Here is a 25,531-nt window from a genome sequence, read left to right as displayed (position 1 = left end):
TCGAAATGCCAAAAGAATTTGTTAATTCGGGTATCTAGTAATCGATAATAAACTCTTTTATTAAGGAACATTAGTGATGCAAGCTTGTATGTCAATAGAACCTATTAAAATTGTTTAAAACTGCCTTGCTTTCTCCGAAAAAATTTATATGAATTACATTTGATTAATACCTTTTCTAACAATCGTATATTGAATAGAGAAATATTTTTATAGCACATAGGGCATTAACTTTTTTTCGACTTTTGTCGTTAGCATAGCGTTTAGTTGGAGGTTTTCGTTGGATTAAAGGCTGTCTGCTCTGAATTCACAAAAGCTTGCAGTTCGAATTTTATCGCTAATTGGAGATGCAGTCATTATTTTTAACGGCTTACTCGTGTTGCACAAAATATTGTGATGTAAGCTATGAAAGCGGTGTAGACCATCAGTGAATCCTTATGTAACAGGTGGACTTTTATAATACACTGTCGTCGCTGACTAAAAAATAAAGAATGAAACAAATAGCAGGAAATGCCTTCAACATTTTAAACACTTTAAGGTGATTTTAATTAATACAGTTTAAAATGCTTACAAGTCCCACAAACTAAAATCGCTTTTACCCCCTTTAACGTTCTTAAATCCACAACTAATCCCTTCCTGGGATAATTAATTATTGCACCTATTTGTAAGCGCTTTAATTTATTGCTAGGGAGATTTACGATTGCACAACAAACCGTAGTTGACTTTTAACTTTGGCTAACGAGCCTACGGCCATTATAACTCAACAAAAATGATATCTTAAACTTTTATTTGGGGATATTTAAGGGTTTCCCTAAAATGTACCAAATTGTGTCTTGAGTATTATTTAAAAATATTTATTTAACAAAGCAATTACTGTTATGTTGGAAATGCCGCCCACGTTGTGCGCTTCACTTTGAGAAACTTTAGCGGCAGAAACCTTAAATTTGATTCGACGTCCTTCAAGTTTAGGTTAGGATATTCATGGTTAAAGTCCTGACATATCAAACGTGTGGGCCATAAAAAAAAGTGCGGTAGCGTATGGGATAAGCACGGTCCATATCCAACGATATGAGCACGCTTTTACGACCCGGACCGGCAATTTATTTCACTTGGCTAGGTTTGGAGTGCTCGGCGTTGGGACGATTTTCATTTGGCCGGTGCAGCTATCTAAAATGCATTTATGGCGAGGCTACGCAAATATGTAATATCAGCAGGGCTTTAACCTTGCCATTGACATTGGCATTGACTTTAAGCCAGCGGATCGATGGTGGGGCCTATCGCCAGATAACAATATTGCATCTCGTTTAAGTGCTCCACCAAGAACGGAAGCATTTTTTCCACGAATCGAGAGCTGAGCAAACACTTAGGCATCTTGGGCATCTTTGGCATCTGGGGCATCTTGTGCATCGGAATGAGATTCAGCTGGAAGCGATAACTTTGTCCTATGACTTGGTAATCCACTTGTTATCAAATTGTCCTTGTAGCCAATTGCGGGGAAAAGGCGAATGACCAGAAAAAACTTCTGCAACACGATAAGTCGCCGGGCTAAAGAGACTTTACTTTAGTTGAGTTACACAACTTTAGTTAAGCTCTGCAGCTGCCACCAAAAATGCGGCAAAACTTTTGTGCACTTCGAAACGGAAATCCCCTTCTGGCCAAAACTAAAACAAGCCAGAGAGACAGCTGTAGCCGAATTGCTCGACTATCAGATACCCGCTATTTCGCTGATGGGAGTGCGACTGAGAAATGTCAACCATTTTCTGTCATATCAATGGCATTTAGTAAGGGAAATAATGCATGGAAAACAACTCAAAACAACAGAAACTTAAAAAATGTATAAAAGGACTTACTATATGCACTTTAGAGGGTCGAAATCACTTCCTATTCCCTTTACATACTTTTTAACGGGTAACTGGTTTATAATCCTTTTAAATACTCTAATGATTATGCAGTTATTAACTAAAAAATAAACAAGATTTTTTAAATTTAATTTGAATAGTAATACCTATTCAAGTAAGGTTTTTGTGACTGTAAATTAAAATCCACAATAGTAAGGATATAAATTTATAATTGCTAATACTTAAGGCAGACAAACTAAGCTGTCTGGTAAATAAAGTTAATAAAAAGACTATAGAATTAAAAACTTAGTTATCTTTAGCCAAGTTCTCTTTTAGTCTGAGGCTAAGTTATGTTTATTTCAATTGAAAAGTTTATGGGATGAAAGAAAGTCTTTAAAATGTAACAAACGTTAATTCGACCGCATCTCTGTTGTATTTTTCATTTCAATAAAAAAACCTCACTGCAGAAAATATATCAAAGTGTATGAAAAAAGATCATTGCCGAGCAAAAAACTTTGTTACTCCGCACAGGAAAAGTATTCTGTTTCGTTCAACCCACATAAATATTGTTTAATTGGAGTGAAATTTGATTTCGCATGTACCTTAAAACATGCACAACACGAATTTAAATCATTAAAATATTGTTTTCGTATAACTTATATTTCGAATGGGATTTATTTGGGCATTTTAGTTGGTTAAGGTAGTCAGTTAGAATTGGAAGTGCTTGGAACTTCAGAAGTGGGCCACAAAGGTGTTGGGGTCAATCAAAGTGGCCACCTCCCAGGGGTGAACAACCGAGGGACCCGGAATCCGATTGTATGCGTCTGAAAAAACCGAAAAAAAAAAACACGGAAGGGGGTCAATCCGGTAACAGTTCACGGAAACTATTGGCCCAACTCACCGATTATCTTCTGGATGGCCGTCCGGGCGTCCAGGATCTGAGTGGGCGGGGCGGGAGCGGCGGTGACAAGGACCAGACAGATGGTAACGAAGGCGATGGCGGCGACAAGGATTCTCGACATTCTGGGGCTTTGGTTTGGTATTCTGGAGCTTGGATGGTAATCTAATTGAAATAGCTGCGACCGCAGCTATTTATACTCGAAGCAACCGGGATGATGAAAGAAAGCCAGCATAGCGATTTGGCGATGAGCTTCTTGTTCTGAAGCAGCTGTTTTGGAAATTGGATTTCTTGTTTTGATTTCGCTGCCAGCCAATTTCTTTGGCGCTACTTAATCCGGGGAATGTCCGCACTCGAAGAGGGCAAACAAGTTTCGGAAAGAACAAACGATTTGAGTTGGGAATTTTGAACACCTTGCAGGAAAGCATAACAATGCAAAATGCTTTTCGAACACTTAATGCAAATATATAATCTTTTTGAATGCTAATAGTTTGGCTAAAGGTTGCGCTTATGAACTTCAAAAGTTGAATTTTCAATGAAGGGGTTTATAGAAAGCACCCATTTATATATGAATTCAATTTCATAGACTTTCAATTTTGTTACTTTATTATCCTTAAATATATTTGAAGAATGTAATTGAGTTTATTAAACATTTCCTTGCTTTAACTTCATAAACATAATATGTTAGCAACAATATTGTAAATATATTTTTTAACCCAACAATCCATTTAATTGTAAATATATACTCATAAGCATATTATTTTGCCCAACTATATATTTTGTCTTTATATGAATGGGTATTGAATATTCTATACATTAAACTGTATAGAATTCTTTTTGAATATTTACGCCGTAACACAAATGTTTTGCATATGACAGTTCATTGTACGAATGTGCGACTAAAAAAAATCTCTGTTTATGTTTTGTTTTGCGATCTTTCATTTCATTTGTTATGCCTCAGATGCTTTGGGCATTTCCAACTACCTCAAAAATATGCCGGCCACATGAAAGATACAAATAAGAGAATCTTTCGCTTATTTGTCGCCATTTGGCTGCGATTTTTTGGTGTTGATTTATACAAACAAACCGGTTCGCTTAATTTGCCGCTTGGACGCAGGCCAATCGAAAGTAAAATTTGTCGGTATTTTGTTCGTTTCATAAATTACTTCAGCTTGGGAATTCCTTCTTAGCATGGCGGCAAATTAACAGAAAAAATAAAGAAATAAATTGCCGCAAATTGTATGCAAGATTCTTTAGGCCAATGTCTATGGAAATTGATTGGATTTGAAATTGGAACGCAGAGCGGAGGTGAAATTGTGCCTCAAAGTTCGGTAATCAGTTCAAGACGTGTATCGCCTAAAACAGACGTATGGTAAAATGTTAAGGAGAACAGAACACGTGCGTGCAAAACAAGATTTCCAAAGGAGCGTATTTAGATACACATGTATATTCTGATAAATCCGTGTTTGGCCGTAGGAAATTGGAGTACTCCACCCAACAAATACCAATTGTTCACGGAAATGTGTACCTTTTGTACGGACGGCTAATGAGGCAGCCGTAAAGCCTCTTATCGCCCTATTTATTGGCCTGTCCGGACCCGCAAATAATCGTGATCTATGGCATCGAACGAGTGCGAGTTCATATTAATAATAGCGCTGAGCCCGCTACTTAGTTATACTCATATTTTGTATATTTGCCAGCGATTTTTTATCTACACTTCTAGGCGCTTCATTTGGGTCGTGCGCAAATCAGACTCCCACTGCGGCTCCCTTATTCATAATTAAACATATATATATGTTGGCATATTAGCTTTGTGTGCTTAAAACTGTGGAAATGCGAGAAAAGCATGGCAAAACGAGTGAAAATGGATAAGTGCTAAGCGTAAACACGCATACACCCCTCGCCCCTTAGGGCATTTTAAAATTATATGTTAATAAATAAGTATTTTTCTTCATGGACTTCCTCTCACGGGATATACAAATGCTGATGCTGATGCCCAGAAGTGATGGCTACGCACACCATCCGCTTATGCTATAATTTCACATTGTTTGCATTTTCCCAAGGCAGCCACACGCTGCGTATGCTTAATATGCGAACGGATTAAGCCAACAACCAAATGTTGGAGTGAAAGCACGACAGCCGTGTAATCTGCAGCAACACAATGCGATAAATGTATTATTAATTATGAGAGCCATTAGCAAGAAGCTTTGAAATTCGGTAAAATAAAATAAAAAAGAAATCTTCTTGGCCATGGAAATCAAACGACACCCCAAAAGTCCTTGGCTAATACGATACCATGTTAACATAATTAGGGAATCCAGTTTTGCGTAATTAATTCGACGTAGCTTTTCCCTTCCACGTCAGATTCGAACTGCCAAGAAAATCCATCCTCTTTCATTAGGAGGCGCAAACACATGCAACTGATTTTGATACGTCGACGACTGTGTCAGTAATAATCATTGATGCATTCATATTGGGTTTCTTCCAAGAAGCATAATTTCCGTACGAATTAAAGCGAATTTTTAAAGCTAATATATAGATATAATATACGTATTATCAGTGTGTGTGTGTGCAAATTAGATTTGCTGGCACGTCAGATACGTGCCCATATTGATGGATCAGCTGCCAGGTGGAAATCCCATTGAGGAAAAGTTAATTTTTATGTTCAAAGTTTTCCCCCTGCTATCCAGTTAATAAACTTTCCGCGGGGGCACCTTCGGTGCCACTCGGCTTGTGGCATATATGCATGTAATTGGGGGTCTTTACATACATATGTACATATATACTTATACATACTCGTGTTCGTTTGAATGCAAATGAAAGTGTAGTCTAATATTTGCACTAAATAAACGACGTATTTTAATTACATTTCCTTAGCTATTCGAGCACTCACTACAGGTTATGAGTATAAATGGAAAATTAAAAGCATCTGCGTTGCCGGATGGAAATTAAAGAGGGGGTGTAACTCATTAAATTAAGTTGTGCAAAACATCAAGTGGCAAAATAAATCTCGTCTATGCCATTCAGAACTCATTCCCGTGGGTAAAAGATAGTTAATGTGTACAAACGCTTTAAAACGCTCTATAACAAGTTGTTCACATACCATGTCAATATTTAATTTTTTGAGTATGGAATCAGATTAATTAGACTGATAATTAAAGCAGGAGTGATTGCCCTTTTATTATGTAACTGAACATTGGTTGTGCTGGCGTCATCTTTTCGTAATTACACGACAACAGGTGAAAGAAATGTTGCTGCTTCAAAACACTCAACCGATAATTAAATGTTTATAATATGAGTTCGTTCTAATTATCACCACAATTAGAATGCATTTTATTATTCGCTTTTGATGTGCCCTTTAATGTGCAATTTAATGTGCTTACGTGAATGCCAGTGGGAAGGTTCAAATCCATACAAATTCTCGAAGGGTTCAGGAATATATATCTACATATGCACATATATATAGGCTTAAGCCTTGCCAAGGAGCATATGCTGCCTGTTTGTCTTTCGTGCATAATTAATCACTGAGTGACGCCGCCGGGAGTTGAATTGTGTTGTGCTGACATGGCCGTGCTTTTTTTATCACTGCCACAGACTCCTGGCCGCTAAATTTATCTCTTTCCTAGGAATCGCCTTCGCATCCCTGTCCATGCAACATCCGGCAACATAAGCGATTCGCTGGAAGTGGGTGGACGTGGAGGCGACCAGGAGGTGAAAAGCTCTAGCCGGTAAAACGATGTTAATGTCAAGTAGATCTCGGAGCACGTCTTGCTGCGATAATTGTTGGCGTAAATCATGCCGAAGAGCAACAGAATTACGTTCCAGACAGACACATACTATCCTTGTGGGCATATTGTACACGGAGAAATCAATGTGTCATACTCACACTTTTATCCTTAGCCCGAGGGTACTTCACATTAAATGAGTGGTTTCGTTCAACTTTAAAAAGTAATTATGGAATAAGATCAACTAATGTGTAAATAATAATAATAATTAATAATAATAATTATAATACTGCCAAAAGGATACTCTAAAACAGAACGATTAATAGACTTAATTAGTCCGAAATTTGTCAGTAACTTATTTCGTTTCAATTACTCACTCGATCCATTTTCATAGAAGTATTTCTAGTTGGTGCAACCTTATCTTACAGTGTAGTGTCTGCGCTAATGGATTGTGTCATTCGTAAGGTTCGGGCATTTCCGCGGACATTTCCCTTTGCGGCGTAATTGAAATAAATATTGTGCTGTAGTATTCCCTTTAGAGCGGGGGAAATATTTTTGAAGAGCCACTTTATTGAAATGTGTTTGCTTATTTGCATTTCTAGTACAGCGAATTGATTGAAATGGAAGTATGTAAACTCAAGTAATACGGGGTATTTGCCCACATTTAAGGTATGGAATTCTAAAAGCCAGATTAAGTGCTGTGGCAAAAGGAAAAAAACAAAGTGTTGCATGGTTGATGCTGAAATGTAAGAGGCATTACTCAAATTAATGCGCACAGCAGCGGGTGAAAAATTATGCAAATCACGTAATTTTTATTTCGCCGTGTTGAAAAGTCAAGACGACATGCTTTTTGTTTCAAGCGGCTGCTTTTAAGGGGGTGGCCTATGTATTGTGCCCACTTTTATTGCAAACACGCGCGTAGGTTTCCCTTTTGCCGACAGGATATACATATATTACTGACACTTTGTGCCTTTTCTTAAACATTATTTGGGTTTTATTGATTTAAACTTTCATTTTGGGTTGCTGAATTATGTTGTTTGCGAGCATTCCTTAAATAACGACTTTCCTTTACTTTTCAAATTACGCGCCCGATGTGCAACCCTGCGCACGTTATCGATTGCCAGCGGGCATGCGCACAACTATCGATTACCGATGACAAACAGCTGTGTACCTATACTTATCCAATATGGCTGCAAGTAAAAAAAATTGTAACGCTGTGAAAAAACTGCAACTTGAATTGCATTTTCCGCTTGAGTATTAGATAGAAAAGTGCGAGGAATGTGAATTTGTGCAAACGAAAGTGGAACACTACCCGAAAATCAAGTGCGCGCAGAGAAATCGAAGCGAAAAAGTGAATATCGAAAAAGTCGCCGGTGCCCCGCCAAAAAAAGAAGACTCCCCCACTCCACTTGAAAACATTTCTCTGTGGGAATAAGGAAAATACTGCGAAAATGGAAGCCGACATAACGCCCCTGGCGGAAACCAACGGAGAGCAGCGCCAAAATCCCCAGGAAAGCGCTCAAAACCCAGAGCAACCGCAAGCGCGGCAGGATTTGGCGGGCAAGTCGGTGGGTTCCGCTGATGATGGCGTCTCCGGAACTGTGGGACAGATTATGGATTACCTCGAGGTGCGCCCGGCTTAAAAGACTCGGAAAAGCTTGTGAAACTCATGTATATGTATGTTTGTTTATTTTTATTTATTTTATAGGACGATGCCGGTGCAACTGCCGACCAGGACGCGGAGATGGGCGAGGCGGAGTATTTGGATGGCGAGATGCCGCAGGAGGATGAGAGCGAGACCCCGCAAACGGAGAAAGCCAATGAAGGTTGCCAGGAATCAAGCAATAAGAAGGATTTGCAAGAATCTGCAGCTAAAGATAATGTTTCCAAGGAAAAAACTGGCGAGGATGGTGAAAAAGACACCGAAAAGGAAAAGGAAGCAACTCATTTACATGAAGATAACAACGACGATGCCGAAAAGGATGGCGACGAGGCCGACGCAGAGGATGAAGACGATGGAGAAAAACCAGATGAGGATGGCACCGAAGAAGGCGACGAAGCCATTGAAGAGGACGAGGACGCCCTCGATGAGGATGAGGAGCCCACCGAAGAAGTCGAGGAAATCGAACCAGATTTCGAGACTGGCACCGATGCAGAAGGTGAACTAATCACTGGCGATGAGCCCGGCGATCTGGCCGATGTGCCCATTAGGGAGCGCAAAAAAGAGGAACCTGTGGACGAGGACCAGTGCCGCGTTTGCACCAGCAAGGAAGAGCTAGTCTGCCTGTTTAAGAAGCAAATCGATGCCACGCCCGCGGACATGCTGCTGGTCATCTGTCCAAATGTCTCGATTTTGCCCAAGGACTTTATGCCGCAATTCATATGCACCAAGTGCATGGGCAGCCTTACCATTGCCATACAGCTGAGGAAGCAGCTGGAGACCACGGACCAGGAGCTGCGCAAGCGCTTGTCCCGTAGCAAGAATAAAGTGCGAAGACCCCGCGGCTATGTGGTCATAGACGCACCTGTCACCGATTCCAGCGAGGATGAGGATGAGCTCGACGATGAGTTCAAGGTATCCGACGTGGCCGGAACCACTAGTGCAGACAGCGATTCTGCCGACTCGGATGACAGTGAGAAGGAGAAAAAGAAGCCCGGACCGCGTGGGCGTCCTCGAAAAAAGCCACTCAAGCGAGGCACGGACAGCGATGGGGAGCCTTCAAGCGCCCAGAAGAAGAAATACCAGCCCTCTTCGACGGCTTCAGTGGGCCCATTCGAGTGTCCCAACTGCGACTTGACGTTCTCGCGCAAACAATCCTATGTGCTGCATCGTAAGACTCACGAGAGAATAGAGCATGCCTGCCCCATCTGCGGCAAGAAGTTCAAGGTGGAGTGGGCCTATAAGACGCACATGCAACGGCACGAGCAGGAGCGCGCCCACTTCCGCTGCGAGCTGTGCCCCAAGATATTCCGCCTGCGCGCGGAACTGAAGCACCATATGGCCCAGCGGCACGACGAGCACGGCTTCATTTACGAGTGTAAGCGCTGCCAGCGGACGTTCCTCACGCAGCAGCGACTGCAGCGTCACCAGGCCGTCGGCTGTCAGCGGCACAAGGAGGACAGCGTTCGCATCAAGGAAGAGTCGCGGTTCAAGCAGGAGCCGCGCAGCAAGGACGACCGCATGGGCCATCATGGCAACAACAGCAGCAAACGTCGTCCCGGCGAAGGACGGGATCTTTTCAAGGCGGTGGCCCCACCAACCACCACCTATTGGAGCGATAGCTTCTCGGACTAAAAACCAAGGTGCGGCGGCTTGCGGATTTCATTTCAAATATTTCTAATGAACGATTTTAAGTTTCTCTAGCTGTAGGAAGAATTCAGTGCAAATAAATCACATTTGTAATAAATACAAAAAATGCTAAGTAAGTAAGCGAAAAGGCAAAATAAAAACGTCGATTAATGGCAGATTGGAAGTTATTGACTTAGACCCTAAGACTTTCATTCGTTCCTAAGGACACCACTAGATTATAAATACTTCAAACATATAAGATTCGCTGTTAAAATAAACACTATGTTTGGAAAAAGTGCGTCGTAACTAACATGGAGTGCGCTCCTCAGTGACCCACAAAGCTTTCCTTTGAACCCCTTTTAATTGGATCCCAAAGCGTTTGCTCGCCAAATGGCAGCACTTAGTGCCGAGCTGGAGCACAACCAACTGCAGTTCTGCACAATCTTGGCCATAATGTGGCGGTCTAATGTTTATAATTTCGCTCGTGGAGCATAACTAGGAGTGTTTAACTACTGGGGATTACTTTGGACCCAAGCTGGGGGTCTTTAGTGTCGACTTACTGCAGCATATACATAAGCGGAGCACTAAGTGTGGTTACTCACAACTTCCAGGTCTGCGAACGATTCTGATCAGGTATTTCAAAAAGGTTTGGTAAGAAAAAAATCCGTAATACTTGAAGCAAATAATTTGGCCACAAAAGTTGCACTCTTCCATGAAAGTTTTACTCATGGCCGGAGGGAAAACGAACTTAGTTGCAACGTTTTTAACGTTTTTTTCAATTTCAAACTGCAAGCCAATAAACTAAGTTATTTGTCTAAGCCTACTGCCGAGTAATTTATGCAAAATTGTTAAGCTTTTCTTTGTGTTTTGTTATCTTTGAAGTTTTGCTACATTTGTTGTGATTGCACTGAGGTTTTTGGTTTGAATTTAAAACACTTTAAATTGAATTAAGACACGGTTGGACTTCAACGTTTATTTACAAAGCAATCGGGAATTGTTTGGGCAGGAAATCTGATGCACGTGCGAATGTCTCGGGAATGCTGCTGCACTACAAAGGTGTCTAATTGATCCGCCGGCCCGCGTGCGCGTGCCTAATTAGAAGTGGTGGATGGAGTGGTAGGTGGGCAGGTGATAGGAGACCGAAGACACCGGATGGTGGGCAATCAGCGGGGCATGGGCGATGAGCGGGGCATGCGATATGATTGGGGCATGGTGCACCAGCGTGGGTGCGGCAATGTAGTGCGAGTGGGTGACCAAGGGGGCATGGTAGCCGAGCCCCAATGATATGCCGCGCTTTGCCTTCACGGAGGACTCCTGCTGCTCCTCGGCAGCGGGAGCAGGTGCGGCCAGGATGCAGGCCAAACTGGCGATGAGCAGCAGCAGCTGTGCCGTTTCCAAGCAATTTTCATTGGCATTTGACGGTGAAAAGTGGGAAAAAACGACGGATTATTAGAAATTCTTAAGAAAATATCATACAATTTTGTAATTATCTTCTTCACTAGGACGAATGCTTACAGTGAATTTCATGTTGTTTAGGATATATTTAGGTTTTATGTGTAACTCGACTTGAAACTGTTCGCACACCACTGGCTTTAATTGAACTAACGATGCTGGCAGCCAGAACCTGGTTATTTATACCATTCGGATTGTTAGAAACTCACTCAAAACTAAGTCAAACGCACTCATTAGGCGAAAACTATTTAGGCCCAAAAATAAAGTAAAATTCGCACAAGACACGCATCGAGAAAAATATGCCCACATCAAGCCAAAATTGCACAAACAAGCCAAGCGACTCAAGAAATATGTACATACATACATATGTATGTATGTAGATAGATGTGTGTGCTTGTGCGTATCCGAGTGGGGCCGAATGTATCTGAGTATCCGACGGATCGCCAGTCCACATAAATTGTTTTTTAATTCAGCAAATTATTTGGAGTACTCTGTTTGAGTGCCAATAGGCGCCTCAATTTATTAGCCACTGATGTGGTCAATGTGTTCATCTCTAATACTAAATGCCAAAGCCATTAATAACAATAATTTCTATCTGGCAGATACTTGTCAGCAATTGTCGCAGTATGTCTGAGTATGTGAGTTATGAACACTCCATTCTAAGTTAATCTACAATCAAATGGAATGGTGCATTTAAAAGCTAAAAGCTATTAGCTGTGTACTAAAGGTAATGGCCAAGGATTCTTTGCCTGTTAAAAAATGGCAAAAATAACTACATATTTCGAACTTGTAGATAGTATTTCACTTAATCCAGCAGCAAATCTCTGCAAGTTTGGGTATAAATAATGTGACGTATACAAACAGTTTGGTATTTGTCCTGTCTGAAATCCAATAGAAAGCTAGACAAGGCTGTGCAAATAAGACTACCACCAACCAATGGATTAAATAAATTAGCCAAGGGCACGAATTTCATTATGCCTGCAAATGAATTGACATAACTGAAAACCATTTTGCATTGGCCTGTCGGCGGCAGCAACAAATGATTGACACTGTTTGGCCGGGCTAATTGAAAAAGACACTTTGAGTTACAACAAGGGCGTTCACTAAATTCTCAGCTGATATGGAGCGCTTTAGTGGTAGTTACAGCACTTAACGACCTCAATAATTGGGCCCTCTGGTGGGCCAAAAGTGACGGGGGAGCTAAGCTGTTGGATCGTTGAATCAATTGGCCCAGCGGGGGTTATGTGGCCAGAGCTGTATCTGATAAGGGTGCTCCTCTCTCTCTCGCTCTCTCATTTTATCTAATACTTCCGGCGGAAATGTGGCAATAAAAAACGAGGAAAGCGAACTTATACAGCTGTGAGCACTCAGAAAAATTACTCTACTAATCTCTTTATAAAAGTTAAATTTATTGTTGAAGATAAGTGTTTGCAAAATCCTTTTCTTTAACAAATCGGATATTAGTTATTAAAATAAGAGCAACAGTTGTTTAAATTTCTTTTTCAGTAAATACTTGCACCACATTCTTTAAACACTGAGTTATTTGGTAAATACCACTTCCTTCTGATACATTAGGGCTACATTTTGTGTTAGTTTTTTTTTCGAGTGTAGTTGACTAGCGAAATGTTAATTAACGGCCCCTCAAATGGCGAAAAATGAGGAACGAGAGCTGCAAAGGACGGCCTGGAGTGCTACTGCTGTTTATCTGCTGCTGTCAGTTGGTGGCGTTCATTTTTTTTTCGTCCTTTGCGTGGGCTTGGGCGTATCCTTTGTGGGTGCGCCACCTGTTCAGACAAGCTGCTCAAGGCCACGCGCTTGTGAATAGGAGGCGACTTAAGGAACTTGCCGACAGTGGGAGGCACAAAGATTATTTCTTTTTAAAACTGGAATGTCTTTCCGCTTCATTTCTGAGCCACGAATTGAATTAATGCTTTTGTTTGGAATGGGGATGAGCGATAAGTTGTAAGGGGTTTTAAACCGTCAACATCATTTGTGCATAGAAACGGACAAACGAACTTGTTGACAAATAGGAAAATTTCCCAAAACATCTTGATTTTCTTCGATTTAATTTTAGCGAAAAAATGTAAAAAAAAGCTTAGATCTGCCCAAAGAACACAGAGATCTAAGAAAATTTAAGAAACTATGGTATTAATAAGGTCAGAAAACTAGATCTGGATATCTGGGGTATCCGATAGTCGAGGTTTCTTCTAACTTCCCACACAAAATGGTTCCCTCAGTGTCTCCTGTAAAACTCCCGGAAATTAATAATTGCCTATTTTCCTTTCATTATTGCCCCCTGAAATGTCCCTTTGATTACAAACGCCATGTGCAGAAAAATACTTTCGTAGTCGAAACCCCGAAATGGTCCACATGAAATGAGTTTTTTTTTGGAACCGATTTCATTTTGATTGAATGTGTGGCAATAACTAATAATTGCCCGCAACGCAACAGATGTAAACGTTTGACGAAATCGAAAGGCCAATCGATCAACATCAAATGGCAGACAGACATTGGATTGACTGGCAGTTAGTTTCAGTTCAATGGTACTACATTGGACAATTTTGAGTTACCTAAATATGCATATTGAACGAGGCAGTGCAATCGATTGAGGTCCGGCAATGCGTTTTAGTTGCGAAATGAGTTGCGAACAGGATTTATATTCAGATCTAGCCATTAGCCAAATGCAACACCTTCGACGACGTGTGGACACGTCGACTTTGATTCGGCCAACTGAGTGATCCGGGGTAGTAGTGTCATATGCCAACATTGCTTATGCACTGGAAGAAATTTACAAGGATTTACATATATAACCATGTATAATTGGGCTGCATGACCTACATGATAATGCTCAGCTTATAAGCAATAATAATACTTGAGATCACAACGTTTATACGGACGGACAGACAGACTAACGGACAGACAAACGGACGGACAGATGGGCATAGATTAACCTTAAATTTGTTTACAGATTTACTTTTGCAGACCCACTAACATTAAGAATGTTATGAAGTATCTGAAGAATTTTTTCCTTGGGTCTCTAGCATTTTCAGCCATATTCTCAATGGCAAAATGTGTAGTTCTTGCAAAAAGTATGTGTATTAATGGGGCTGCTTTTGTACTCAAGTGCGTTGCCAATTAATTGCCTACAACGCCCAGGTTGCTTTGAATCACAGGTGGACATTTGGACAGGTTTGCTCAGCTCACTGCAGCTCCACTTTGGCCATTCAAAATTGTTTATCGCTTTGAAGAGTTGCAGTAGCAATTTCGACACCATATGCCCATAATGAAGAAACGGCATTGATAATAAAGATAATGATAAATTAGATGCTGTTGACGTCTAATTAATTTTTGATGTTGGTATTCATTTTATGCATAAGTGACATAATTTCCTTTTATTTTGAACATGTAAAACATGTTGGCATTTTTGTATCTTTACTTTAATGGTCACTGGAACTGCCATTTCCATGGCATGAAGTCCTTTAAAATTTCAATAGAAAATGGGTTACTAAATAAATTATTGTTAGTCAAACTTTTAAAATCCCTAATATTTTGTTCCAGTTATTAATTAGCACATATACATCATACGAGTGGAACTAGTTAGTCTGCAATGATGCAGGAGACCGGCAGTCAAATGGGACATACCCATTTGCACCAGCGGACTCCTTTCAACGACACGGTCCTGAAGGACTATCATCTCACTAGCACCGATATCGAGAAGTTCGTAAAGCTATGGCAGGAGTTCCAGATGAAGAACATGACCGCTCAGGTGGATGAGTGCCAAGGCTATTGCCAGGGGGAAATATACAACTGGTTGCGAGCCTACAACAGCATCCATGGATACGTTTCGCTGATGGTAAGTAATTACAACCCCACCGGGCACGAAATCTTGGCCAAAACAAAGGAATCTGTTGACTAATGATGAGCAAGGGTTGCCAAGACGCTACACACAGCCTTTCGCCGACAGACCACTGATGAATGTAAGGGACTTCTTTACCTTTGAACTCTTGCCAAAGTCCTGGGCAGAACGGCCTTTTTTCGAATTAAAGTTATTCCATGCGCTAAGCTTAACCATCAAAATCACAAATCAAATTAGGGGCCGGGAATCTCGGTCTTTTGTTTTTGTCTGGGTTTCCCTTTTCAGGGATTTTTTGAAAAGGATATAAATTATATTAGATGTAGTTAAGGCGTTTAGGCGTTAATGTTGTTTTTTTTCATTATCATTTTCAGTCATAAGCCATTTTGCGTTGTAGCAGACGGCCTTTACCACAGGAATCGGGTCAGAAAATACCGAGAAACCATTTCTCAAGGCTAGTTTCAAATAAAAATACAATAAATCAAATACAGTTGAAAAATGTGACTTTATTGCTTTCCTTCGTTGGCACCAAAATAGTTTACCTCTTAAAATTGAAACTAAATTCTGGACCAAACTTCGGTTACTGCAGTTCCCTTTTTTGCTTGTGTGAGCATTGTTAAGAAATGTAAATACGAGAGGTCACGACAGTTGAGTTGCTGCTCACGAGCTGAATAAATAAAATATTCAACCACTTTGGTGTCCAAGGGGAGTGCATTCAGTCGAAAGTATGTGAGCGCTCTGGGTTTCGATTTGACAAAGGACGCATGTTATGTTGATTCTTTTTGTTTCTTTAAATCACCTAGATTTGCATTTTCGGGACAATAGCAAACATCTTGAACATAATGGTCCTGACCAGAAAGGAAATGGCCAAGACGCCCATAAATAATATACTTAAGTGGTTGGCGGTGGCCGATATGTTTGTGATGCTGGAATATATACCCTATACATCGTATCAGTACATATATATGGGGCCAGGTAAGCATACATTTAGTACTAATATTTAACAATAGTCTTGGTTTTTGTTGGACTTGCTATTTATACGTGTTATTTGCTATATTATTTAAATGGTATGTACATATGTAAAAGAAAGCGAATTCAGGAACTATATTCTTGATTAGGATCAGCGGACGAGTGGATCTACCCATGCCTGTCTGTCCGTTTCTATGTCCGTCCGTATGACAGAGTTAAAGGGTATATTTTGTTAAGCTTAACAATTCCCATATATCTTTTCCCTTTGCACTTCCTTTTAGTTCAGTAATATGCAGGTTTTCTTCCTTTTTACGTTTAAACCGTATAAAGTTTTTTGAATTATATAACATTCATTGTATGGCTGTTGCAGGTGAAAAAGATTTGAGCTACACCTGGGCGGTTTGTCTGCTGGTCCACATGCACTTCACCCAGATCCTGCATACGATTTCCATCGGACTGACTGTCACGCTGGCGGTGTGGCGGTATGTGGCTATCAGGTGAGAAGATCCATCGGCCAGCTATGCATGTCTTACCCCGGAATTCGCCGTCATCCATGTAGAGTTTGTCTCCGGTTCACATTCATGATAATCCACATCCGCAATTCGAACAGACATCCGGCTAATCTGACTACCACATCATTGTGGCAATGTGGCTTCTCTTCTCTTCCCCCGTCTTTTGTTTATAGCCAAATGTTACCGTCTCTATTCCACAGACATCCGAACGGGGGCTGTGCCAACTTCCTGCTAGCACATTCCCGGGAGGCGATCCTCCTGCCCTTCATCCTGTCGCCGATCCTCTGCCTGCCCACGTACTTTGTGTTCCAGGTGCGTGAGACGTACGACGTGGACAAGGTCAACTCGGAGGCCATGTACCACGTTTACTTCGATAAGGACTCGGTGCTCTACAGGTGCGCTTAGATAAGAAGTCTGATGACATTTATGTATCCTGCGAAGAACCAAATGTGCAGGCTTTGTAATAACCTCTATCGTGAAAATCCTTCGCAGATTCAACTTCTGGATACATTCCGTGCTCATCAAACTTCTGCCATGCGGCATATTAATTGTGATCAGTGCTGTACTTATGCACGTTTTGTGCGAGGCATCTAGACGTCGCTTGAAGCTGAGGGATTACAACAATCCCGCCAAATATGCCATCCAGCTAAATCTGAATGAAACCAAATCCAAGAAGTAAGTGCACACTTGACTCTTTTAGTCCTTAAGAATTCACGTTTATAACTATAGCTATTTTCAGTTAGCCTTGATAGTTTCAGGCTCTTAGATTTTTCTGTTTTTGAATGGTCGTGGATTTTGTGAAATCTCTTCAAGTTTAGGATCCTTTGTTCCAAGGATCTGCACACCTAAAGGCCATTTTCCAAAATTAGATTAATATTTGAATAGTTTCTCTATCAGCTTTGTGCATTTATCGTTGTATGATTTAATTATTATGTAGTTTTCCATATTTTTTATATATTAATCTATATTTTTGTATTTTAGGCCGCCTCGCTGTGATCGCCGAAACGATCGGACTACCCTCTTGCTGGTTGCGGTACTGGTTTTGTTTCTGATCACGGAGTTCCCGCAGGGATTACTCGGCCTGCTGTCCGGGGTGATGGAGAAGTGCTTCTTCGCCCACTGCTATCCGCCGTTTGGAGAGCTGATGGATCTGCTGGCGCTGATCAACGCCGCCGTGGGATTCGTGCTGTACGGTCTGATGTCGAAACAGTTCCGGACCACCTTCCGATCGCTCTTCATGAAGCGGCACTTTGGCAGCACCGAAATGACCAGGTTGACCCGCGTAACCACGACTTGCGTCTAATTGGACACATCTAAAGATGTGATCATGGGCAGGAGCAAACACTAGTGAGGGATGAAGTAGGTGAGGGACATCCAAGATGTTCTGGTCCGGCATTGATTTTGAATTTTCTAAAGCATAAACTTTATAAAAGTTTCGTTATCTTGACTAAACAAACTAAAATATGAGAAACTGTGAGTGTGGAATTAATGTACGGGCTGACCAGTTGATCAGTTGATATCCACGAAGGTTTACGTTTAGGTGTAGTCCTAAGTGGTTGACTGGTGCATCGATCGGTTTAGAAATTGATTCTGCTTGTGATCTGGCTGTTTCGCAAAGTGCCATTTCATTTCCAAATAATAACATTTACGTTTTACATTGATTAGTTTACCAGTTGGTGTTTCAAATTCGTATTAGTATATAAGTTTCATAGGCTAAGTCAGTGCAAGCTGTACAAATACGAGACATTTACTTTTCCATAAGATGAGGAAAAACTGGAAACCATCAGCAAAACTGTAGCTATGCTAAGAGGACTGAAGAACTCACTGAGCCCCGAGTTGCTCATTCTTCTTAGCTGGAATCACGAAACAATTCTATTTTGATTGTATGGCGTTAATTGGTTTTCAGCAAAAGTGCCAATGCATTTTACATTGGCTAATTGAATAACCGTATTTTGAATACTTTTTAAGTCGCTTATACTATTTATAAATAAATGTGAACACTTTCAAAACAATGTTTGATGTGAGTTGCATACAAATAACACGTTTATTGCTTTCAATTACCAAAAAATGAACATCTAATTCTGACTGACGACAGCATTCACCTCCAGTGGCAATTCGTCCGGCAGGAGTTCCGTGGCCCGATTGTGTCCCAAATCAGAGTCGCCCATATCCGCGGAATCCAGCAGGATGCCATTGCCCTGATTCGAGATGCGCAGCAGGGATTTCAGCTTGGTGGCTTGGAATTTGTACTGCAGGATATTAAGATTGATAAAATCTGGTCTCGAGGGAGTTTCGACCACAATGTAACAGTGCAAGGAATTCGTAGCGTATGTAATTTCGCTAGACTTTCTGGCCAATTATGCGGTGGAATTTCTATTCACGTGCCATTGCATACATCCACTGGGAATGATGGTATTTCGGACGACTTACTTCCGTGGGCAGCAGAAGATCCTGCGCCTGACTCATGAACCGGTTGTACTGCTCCGTGGACAGGGCCAGTCGGCCGGTTTCGTAGCAAAACAAGGCAAAGTTCAGCACAACCAGGGGATTACGCCCGGTTCCCTGTTGGCCAGTTGCCATGGAACTGGCCCTTTCGAGTGCCACAAATGCGTTCTCCATGTCGTCCAGCTTTCGCAAACAAACTGCGGGTAACGGAGGAAGAGGGCTGTTATTTTAGGGAAAACTTACACTCAAAAAAGGGATGTATATATAAGATATGATAGAAGCCTTAAAGGTAAGCCGTATGGCTTAGATTGAAATGAATAAAAATAAAGATGGAAAAATTGATCAGAAATTTATATATTATTATATTTTTGAACTATATATTTTACGAGTGCATTTGTGCAAACTTACGGCCCAGGAGCATGTAGCACTCGGCATTATCCTTGCGCAGGTTTATGGCTGCGGCCAGCGTGTGAAAGGCACTGGCGTATTGTTCGGCTGCAGCCAAGATGGGGCAAATAGAAAACAACAGATGCTTCTGAACGGAAGAAATGGCAACAAACAATGCTGGAGAGAAAGGGGAACACGAATGCCTACGGGTCGGATGCGTCCTGGTACTGTTAAGAAATTTATTAAAACCTCCAACCCACAGTGCTCCTCGCTTGCCTCGAGTGTATATTTGTCCCCGAAATTCAACCTTCTCATGCAGTTTGGTTTCCTATTGTCTCTTTTTATTCGGGTTTCATTTTACCCTTTTTTTTTGACCAAGGCATTGCAAAGACAAAATTCCAAACTGTTGGCCAATCTTAAAACTGGCGAAAGGAAGGAGACATTTCAAAGGATTCACTTATAGTCCAAAGATCTGAATGCCAAGCAGTTATAGGTTTGCTTTTCACATTTTCATCTAGAAATATTGTTTTTCATATTTTAAATAATAATAAATATGTAATGAGAAACATTTACATTTAACAAAGCGGAACTCATGGCTCAGCAATGTTAATATACCCACTAATCGTAGAGTAGTCAGGGTATATTAGATTCGTTGAAAAGTGTGTAACTAAGGAAGGTACCATTTACGACCTTATAATATGTATATGTATTCTTGATTAGAATAGAATCACTTGCAATGTAGACTTGGCCGTGTATGTACTTCTGTCTGTCCGTTCGACTGTCCGTCCGTCTGTTTGTTCATTTCTTCTCTTCTACGCAAACTAGTTTCTCAGTTCTAGGGTATAAGCTTCGGCGTTTTAAAATCTTAATTAACTCTCATGTTTAAAATAGAATGCCAGTTCAGAATATAGAATAGTTTTCACAGACTGCACTGAACAAGAGAATAATATGAAATCTGCAATGCTAGTGGTAATATCTTTTGAATACTGCACATATCTACAGTTTAAAAGCAGACATGTTGGCAAAATGCATAAATCTGTGCTAAAATATAATTAAATTCCCTTCTACAAGCGTCACAGTAAGATAACTTGATTGATACTAGAGTAATACTCCCCACCATTAATATTTAATGTCTTAAAGTGCACTTAGATCTCGGAATACTCACAGGCGATGTAGATTAAACTGAGGTTGTAAAGGGCATTGTAGTTAAGTGGTGATAGCCAAACGGATTTGCGCAGCGATGAAATGGCCTGTTGGTTATCAAACATTTAAATGTACGCACAAGTGATACACCATCTTGTCATTCCATTACCACAATGAACTTCTGCTTTTTAAAGAAGCACAATCCAATGTTATTCCACAGCTCGGCAATTTCCGGCTCAGCGTTTGCGATTTGGCTGTATTTGCTGAGGGCACCATCGACATCGTTGCGGGACTGTTCACAATATATTCACACAAATTCAGCATTAAATATGACTTAACAGATTATGGCAAAGGAAATACATATACCACGCTTACCTGCAAAATGGCGCCAAAGGCCAGAAGTCCCTTGGGCGAGCATTTCCGTTCGATGCTGACGACTTCCGCCAAACGATCGTGTGCCTTTTGCGTTTCGTTGATTTTCAGGTACAGCACACTGATTTCAATCAGAACCTCCGAGTTCTCAGGAGTCAAGCTGAAAAGGGGCGAATGTGTACAAAGAAAAAAGCGAGGGACTGGGAGATTAACTACTAACTGTAGGCAGTTCTCCAGAATTTCAATGGCCTTTTGGTACTGTTTGTCCTTGCGACACAACTCCGCCAAACGAACATAGCTCTCGAGCTTCCGGCCGGATTGCACGGCCAACTCAAAGTAGGACCTGGCCTCGTCCTGCTGCTGGCTGGCCACATCCTTTTGACTCTGCGTCGTGGCCGCTCTATAGAGCAGCTCGCCCAGATAATGGTATATCTCGTGGTCCTGCCGGCTGCTCCTTTGTTCCGCCTCCCGAAAAACGCCCAAAGCCTGACTAAAACGGCCCATTATGTATCTGAAACGAAAACGAGTTGGCATCAAGCTTTTAAGCCGCTTTATATATTTTAATCAAATTTATTCGAATTAAATTATTTTTAGAAAAAAATGGATTTTGAGCTCAGTTAATCATCAATCCTATTAAAGTCAGAAATATCTTTTATACTAGCAATAATATAATCATAAATAGATTAAAAATACACGAAAAAAGACTTAATTAATGTATCTACACTGGGGCGTTAACACTGATTATGATTAATTAACTAGTAAATGAACTTGGTTATTAATGAAATCCTTTAAAGCGCTTTTGAAAGTTCGCTGAAAAACAACAACACTATGATTAGAAGTAACACCCTTCGAAGTAATAAATGATTAAAAGCTTAAAATGCAAATATGTGACTCGAGCGAAGATATATACAGAGTTACTCACAGTGTTCGGCCGATTTCCTTGTAAGTCTCGATATTCCTGGGATTGAGCTCCGCTGATTTTTGCAAATGTCTGAGCGCCTCGATGTGGTTGCCCTCTTCACGGTCAATTAGACCCTGGCGAAAGCAATCAATTAGAAAAGACACCGAGCATTAACCACCACAAGCGTCCGCAGCGCCCCTTGTTTTTCGTCATCTCACCTGGACAAAGTACAGGTACTCCGGATTCAAATGACGATTCAGCTCACGTTCGATGAGTCGGCGGCAGCGCGTGAATTCGCGGCGAGTGAAATAAATGTGGAGCAACCAATCAATGTTGGCATCGCTGGGCATTTTGGGAGCTAATCGAAGGACGATGGACGAAGGACACAGGACAATGAAGTGAATGCTTGAGCAAATGGCGAGGAATTTCCTTCACCTGGACGCACAACCTCCAAGGTGGGCAATTCAATCAGTCTGCCGTTGCAGTTGATCTGCTCCGTTCCCGGCTCGTACATGGATTACTTTAGTGTTTTTCCAGGACTGTGACCAAAAGCTCAACTTCAAAGGCAACTTGCAGATATTGCGTTTCGATTTGTTTTGGCCGCCGGCAACTTTGTTGTGTCGAGTTTGCGTTGCCATGGTTTTTTGGCATTTAAGGTTGCCAAGGCAGACGGGCTGGAAATTAACTTGTTAACTGAATTAGTGCGCGTTTCGGCCGGGCCAAAACGCCCAAAAAAAGAGCGTACGAAAATTCCGCGTTGTGTATTTTTAATTAGCTGCGACATACATGTCGAAAACCTATTCGAAACTAATCGAAATGCAATAAAAACAAACTCAAACTGGGCAAATAATTGGCGAGACAAAAAGGCAAGCTGGCAGATCTTGGGATAACCAGTTCCTTGCAACTCGCCACGAAGTCCCGACTCTGACACCGCCTAATTACTCAATTTATTTCACACCGGCCAAAGTGGCAAACTCTGTTGCACTTGTTTCCATTTCGGGCCAAAAGACAACATGTGATCGTGAGCTACATTTCAAACCGTTTACGCGGCCCAGGCCAAAACACCAAAGCAATTAATGCACGAAAAATATCGTACAAGATCACTACCAATATCTGTATCAAATCGATCGATCGATTGCGGCGCCGCTTTCAGATCTTTCGATCTGAGATCTTATATCTTAGATCTCAAACGGGAAGTGCCACCTGACTTCTTTTTTTTACCAAATGACCGCGGTTTTTTCCTTTAGTCGGAAGTATCCAAACACTTGGCCCCAATGTCCGCGGACCATTTGGATTGACAGTCTTGATGGATTCGATGCCAAAACGGGGTTTCAATTGCAACAGATTAAAAATCAATTACTGCAAGACAGTTAACGAAAATTACGTGGAATAAACAATGTTCTAAGCTTTTACACAGTAAATAATACTTAACGAGTTTTTTCAGAAAACAATCAATCAAATTAATTATAAGCTTATTTACTGGAAAATTTAAATTTTGTTGCAAATATTTTAACTAATATATGTATAATTCCTTATTTTATGGTATGAAATATAGTATAAAACACGTCGTTTGATAATATTAAGTTTTTGCTTTATTTTAAATTTATTTCTCCTTAACAAACCTACACCAATAAATTGCTAATTTTCACATTCATTTCCACATGAAAATCAAAATGTTGGCTAATAACAAAATAAACAAAAGTATTTGTTTGAATAATCAATTTCATTTTATATTAATTTTATATTAAGTCTTATATTAAATTTTATATTAAATTTTATATTCAATTTTATATTAAATTTTAAATTAAATTTTCTATTAGCAACTTTCGTCTGTCTTGCTTAAATTTATTTTTCTCACCCACCGTGCAAAGAAGCCAAGTGCTGCCAGACTGTTTTACCTTACATTTGTAGTGACACCTAGCGGCGAACGATGAAAGCTTACATTCAGGAAAAAATGTAAGCAGATGTTTTACATGGACAACGTCTGAAATTTTCGTAGACTAAATTGTAAACTAATAGTACGGTTAAAATCATGTAGGTGGCGCTTTACATGTACAAACCTTTGCCTGTGAGAAAATGTTCTACCACTGTTAACTTTTTGAGTTGTTCATGTTTGATATTCTGTAAATTTTGTTTTAGAATTCTCAGAATGCCTTTACCTAATATAAAACGGAAATTCATATTAGCAGTTGACTCTGCAATATAATTGTAGCATGATGCGTTGTGTAAAATTGGCATAAAAATATTAAATTAATATTTAAAATAATAGTACTATAAAATTTTATATTGTCGAATTGGAGTTTGGCTTACAGCCCAACTTTTCTAATTAAGATAGTTGTAACCTATTGTATGCAGTATATACTGTACTGTTAATTGTATTGTATACGTGCATATAAGAAAATAAAATAAAGTGTTGAAGAGCTATTAAGCTAATTTATTAGTTACTTTTTGGGAGTCACTAATTATATGGTATTTATTAGACATTATCCAAATAAATTTTTTAATCTTTTCTTCGCACTTTATTTCATTGGCATATTCCCATGTCTTTTTTATTTTCTTAACAGTTTCCATACAACAGAACTAAGAAGTATTAAAATCTATAAAATGTTTCATTCCACGAATCATGCTCGTGGTTAATAAATCAAAAATAATATTTTCTTGTTCCATCCGACTATCTGCACCCAAAGAGTCAAATATGCCCCGATCTGTACAATTGAATTCTCTTTTATTCACGCTTGTTGTCATGGGCTGGGCAGCTGGGGGAAGGTCTAATTGAATTAGAGTACCACTGTAAATATGATTTACACCCGACGACACTTCAGCCTGACCTCCGCGATGGGGACGCTCCATCTACGCATGTCTTACGCACATATTTGTGGGGCCAGAGGTCATAAAAAAGCGACTTACGCAGCATACCAATCCGCCCCAAAATCTGAAAGAGTCATTCATGGGGATTGCAAGTGGCGCTCACGTTTGTTTTTCCGCCCGAAAGGCCGTTATTCACTGGGGAAAAGCGAGGGAGTCGAGTCGTAAAGATGTGTATTGTGCAGCAATACGCGCGACTTGGCCTAAATCCGTCCTTGGCTTTGACTTTGGCCCGTTCGCTTGGCCCAATTTATGCAATTCCATTGTCCACTTTATTGTTTCTGCATGGCTTTTATGATCGGACACCTAAATATAGTCGTGGCCGACTTGTTTACCAAATTGCCGTCTAGTCCTTGCCACCACTTTCCCTCGCCAACTTGTTCGGCAATCTGTGCCCAGACACAGCAACAGGAAAAACAATCTTGTATGCGTGAGTGACCCAAATAAGTATGCTTTGTTTCTTGCCACTAACTTCCCCTTTCCTGTGGATGAAAATCTGCGTTTCAGCAATTGGCCTCCCATTCACTATATTATTAAATCGCAAATTGATGTTTACACGCCTGCTAGTGTCTATTTTTCATGTAGTACACAGGGAATAATTTTGTTACACATAATTAACATTTATGTATATGTTATTATAATAAATGCTTTATAATAATTTGCTTTAAGTCAATATCAATGGTAAATATCCTGTTTCTTTATTCCATATTCCTTAGTATTTTTTATATCTTGGGGTAATATATTCTTACTCTGCGAAAATGTCCTTGCTGTTCGCTTTAATGAGGCTTTGATGTTTGTTTGCCAATTGTTTTTGGCCACGTTATCCTTTCGCTTTTGCTGTTGCCCAATGTGTGGCAGATTGAATTCACTGCTGCCGGACTTTGT

The 25,531-nt window shown here is 40.4% G+C and overlaps 6 protein-coding genes across 8 annotated transcripts in view; 3 read left to right on the top strand and 3 right to left on the bottom strand.

Moving 5' to 3' along the window:
• Positions 1-18,520, top strand: part of LOC117136810 (sex peptide receptor) — a 33,310-nt gene extending 14,790 nt beyond the window's left edge. The window contains exons 3-8 of the mRNA XM_033297874.1: positions 14,758-15,052; positions 15,856-16,027; positions 16,392-16,518; positions 16,734-16,928; positions 17,026-17,208; positions 17,515-18,520. Coding sequence (XP_033153765.1) covers positions 14,807-15,052; positions 15,856-16,027; positions 16,392-16,518; positions 16,734-16,928; positions 17,026-17,208; positions 17,515-17,836 — 1,245 coding nt within the window. The 5' untranslated portion in view covers positions 14,758-14,806 and the 3' untranslated portion in view covers positions 17,837-18,520. The remainder of the gene's footprint in view (positions 1-14,757; positions 15,053-15,855; positions 16,028-16,391; positions 16,519-16,733; positions 16,929-17,025; positions 17,209-17,514) is intronic.
• On the bottom strand, positions 2,497-3,090 carry LOC117136812. Its single transcript, XM_033297878.1, has 2 exons — positions 2,737-3,090; positions 2,497-2,659 (listed from the first exon to the last, which is right to left on the bottom strand). The coding sequence occupies exons 1-2, from the start codon at positions 2,855-2,857 to the stop codon at positions 2,568-2,570; spliced, it is 213 nt and encodes a 70-aa protein (XP_033153769.1). The 5' UTR covers positions 2,858-3,090; the 3' UTR covers positions 2,497-2,567.
• LOC117136809 (otolith matrix protein OMM-64) lies at positions 7,633-9,945 on the top strand. Its single transcript, XM_033297873.1, has 2 exons — positions 7,633-8,086; positions 8,167-9,945. The coding sequence occupies exons 1-2, from the start codon at positions 7,910-7,912 to the stop codon at positions 9,751-9,753; spliced, it is 1,764 nt and encodes a 587-aa protein (XP_033153764.1). The 5' UTR covers positions 7,633-7,909; the 3' UTR covers positions 9,754-9,945.
• On the bottom strand, positions 10,718-11,389 carry LOC117136811. Its single transcript, XM_033297875.1, has 2 exons — positions 11,263-11,389; positions 10,718-11,130 (listed from the first exon to the last, which is right to left on the bottom strand). Exons 1-2 carry the CDS (start codon positions 11,272-11,274, stop codon positions 10,843-10,845), a joined length of 300 nt encoding a protein of 99 aa, XP_033153766.1. The 5' UTR covers positions 11,275-11,389; the 3' UTR covers positions 10,718-10,842.
• Positions 18,521-18,571: 51 nt separating the features above from the next.
• LOC117138015 (Bardet-Biedl syndrome 4 protein homolog) lies at positions 18,572-22,469 on the bottom strand. 3 transcript variants are annotated; one of them, XM_033299816.1, is made up of 10 exons: positions 22,217-22,469; positions 22,000-22,139; positions 21,803-21,915; positions 21,101-21,391; positions 20,884-21,040; positions 20,678-20,800; positions 20,531-20,615; positions 19,387-19,473; positions 18,964-19,175; positions 18,572-18,782 (listed from the first exon to the last, which is right to left on the bottom strand). In XM_033299816.1, the coding sequence occupies exons 1-10, from the start codon at positions 22,293-22,295 to the stop codon at positions 18,609-18,611; spliced, it is 1,461 nt and encodes a 486-aa protein (XP_033155707.1). In that variant the 5' UTR covers positions 22,296-22,469; the 3' UTR covers positions 18,572-18,608. The 3 variants fall into 3 exon arrangements, with proteins under 3 accessions (XP_033155707.1, XP_033155708.1, XP_033155710.1); XM_033299817.1 differs by having other exon boundaries at positions 22,230-22,290; XM_033299819.1 differs by lacking the exon at positions 19,387-19,473.
• Positions 22,470-23,531: 1,062 nt separating this feature from the next.
• Positions 23,532-25,159, top strand: LOC117138484 (the record flags this gene model as incomplete). The annotated part of the gene is made up of 2 exons (XM_033300614.1): positions 23,532-23,609; positions 24,721-25,159. Coding segments are annotated over 2 exons (354 nt in total), but the record flags the coding sequence as incomplete, so codon positions are not given.
• Between the last annotated feature and the right edge of the window lie 372 nt (positions 25,160-25,531).

This window comes from Drosophila mauritiana, chromosome 2R, assembly GCF_004382145.1.
Source record: "Drosophila mauritiana strain mau12 chromosome 2R, ASM438214v1, whole genome shotgun sequence".
Lineage (NCBI taxonomy): Eukaryota > Metazoa > Arthropoda > Insecta > Diptera > Drosophilidae > Drosophila > Drosophila mauritiana.
Note: the sequence above shows the minus strand (reverse complement) of the source record. Positions and strands in the feature narration are given on the sequence as shown.

Bases quoted from the DNA above. Each gene is read 5' to 3' on its own strand.
- LOC117136812 (XM_033297878.1), bottom strand. From the start codon at position 2,857: ATGTCGAGAATCCTTGTCGCCGCCATCGCCTTCGTTACCATCTGTCTG. The intron at 2,660-2,736 runs GTGAGTTGGGCC...CGGTTTTTTCAG, and splicing joins GGCCATCCAGAAGATAATCG to ACGCATACAATCGGATTCCG.
- LOC117136809 (XM_033297873.1), top strand. From the start codon at position 7,910: ATGGAAGCCGACATAACGCCCCTGGCGGAAACCAACGGAGAGCAGCGC. The intron at 8,087-8,166 runs GTGCGCCCGGCT...TTTATTTTATAG, and splicing joins AGATTATGGATTACCTCGAG to GACGATGCCGGTGCAACTGC.
- LOC117138015 (XM_033299816.1), bottom strand. From the start codon at position 22,295: ATGTACGAGCCGGGAACGGAGCAGATCAACTGCAACGGCAGACTGATT. The intron at 21,916-21,999 runs GTGAGATGACGA...TGCTTTCGCCAG, and splicing joins AGTACCTGTACTTTGTCCAG to GGTCTAATTGACCGTGAAGA. The intron at 21,041-21,100 runs GTTAGTAGTTAA...GCCCCTTTTCAG, and splicing joins ATTCTGGAGAACTGCCTACA to CTTGACTCCTGAGAACTCGG.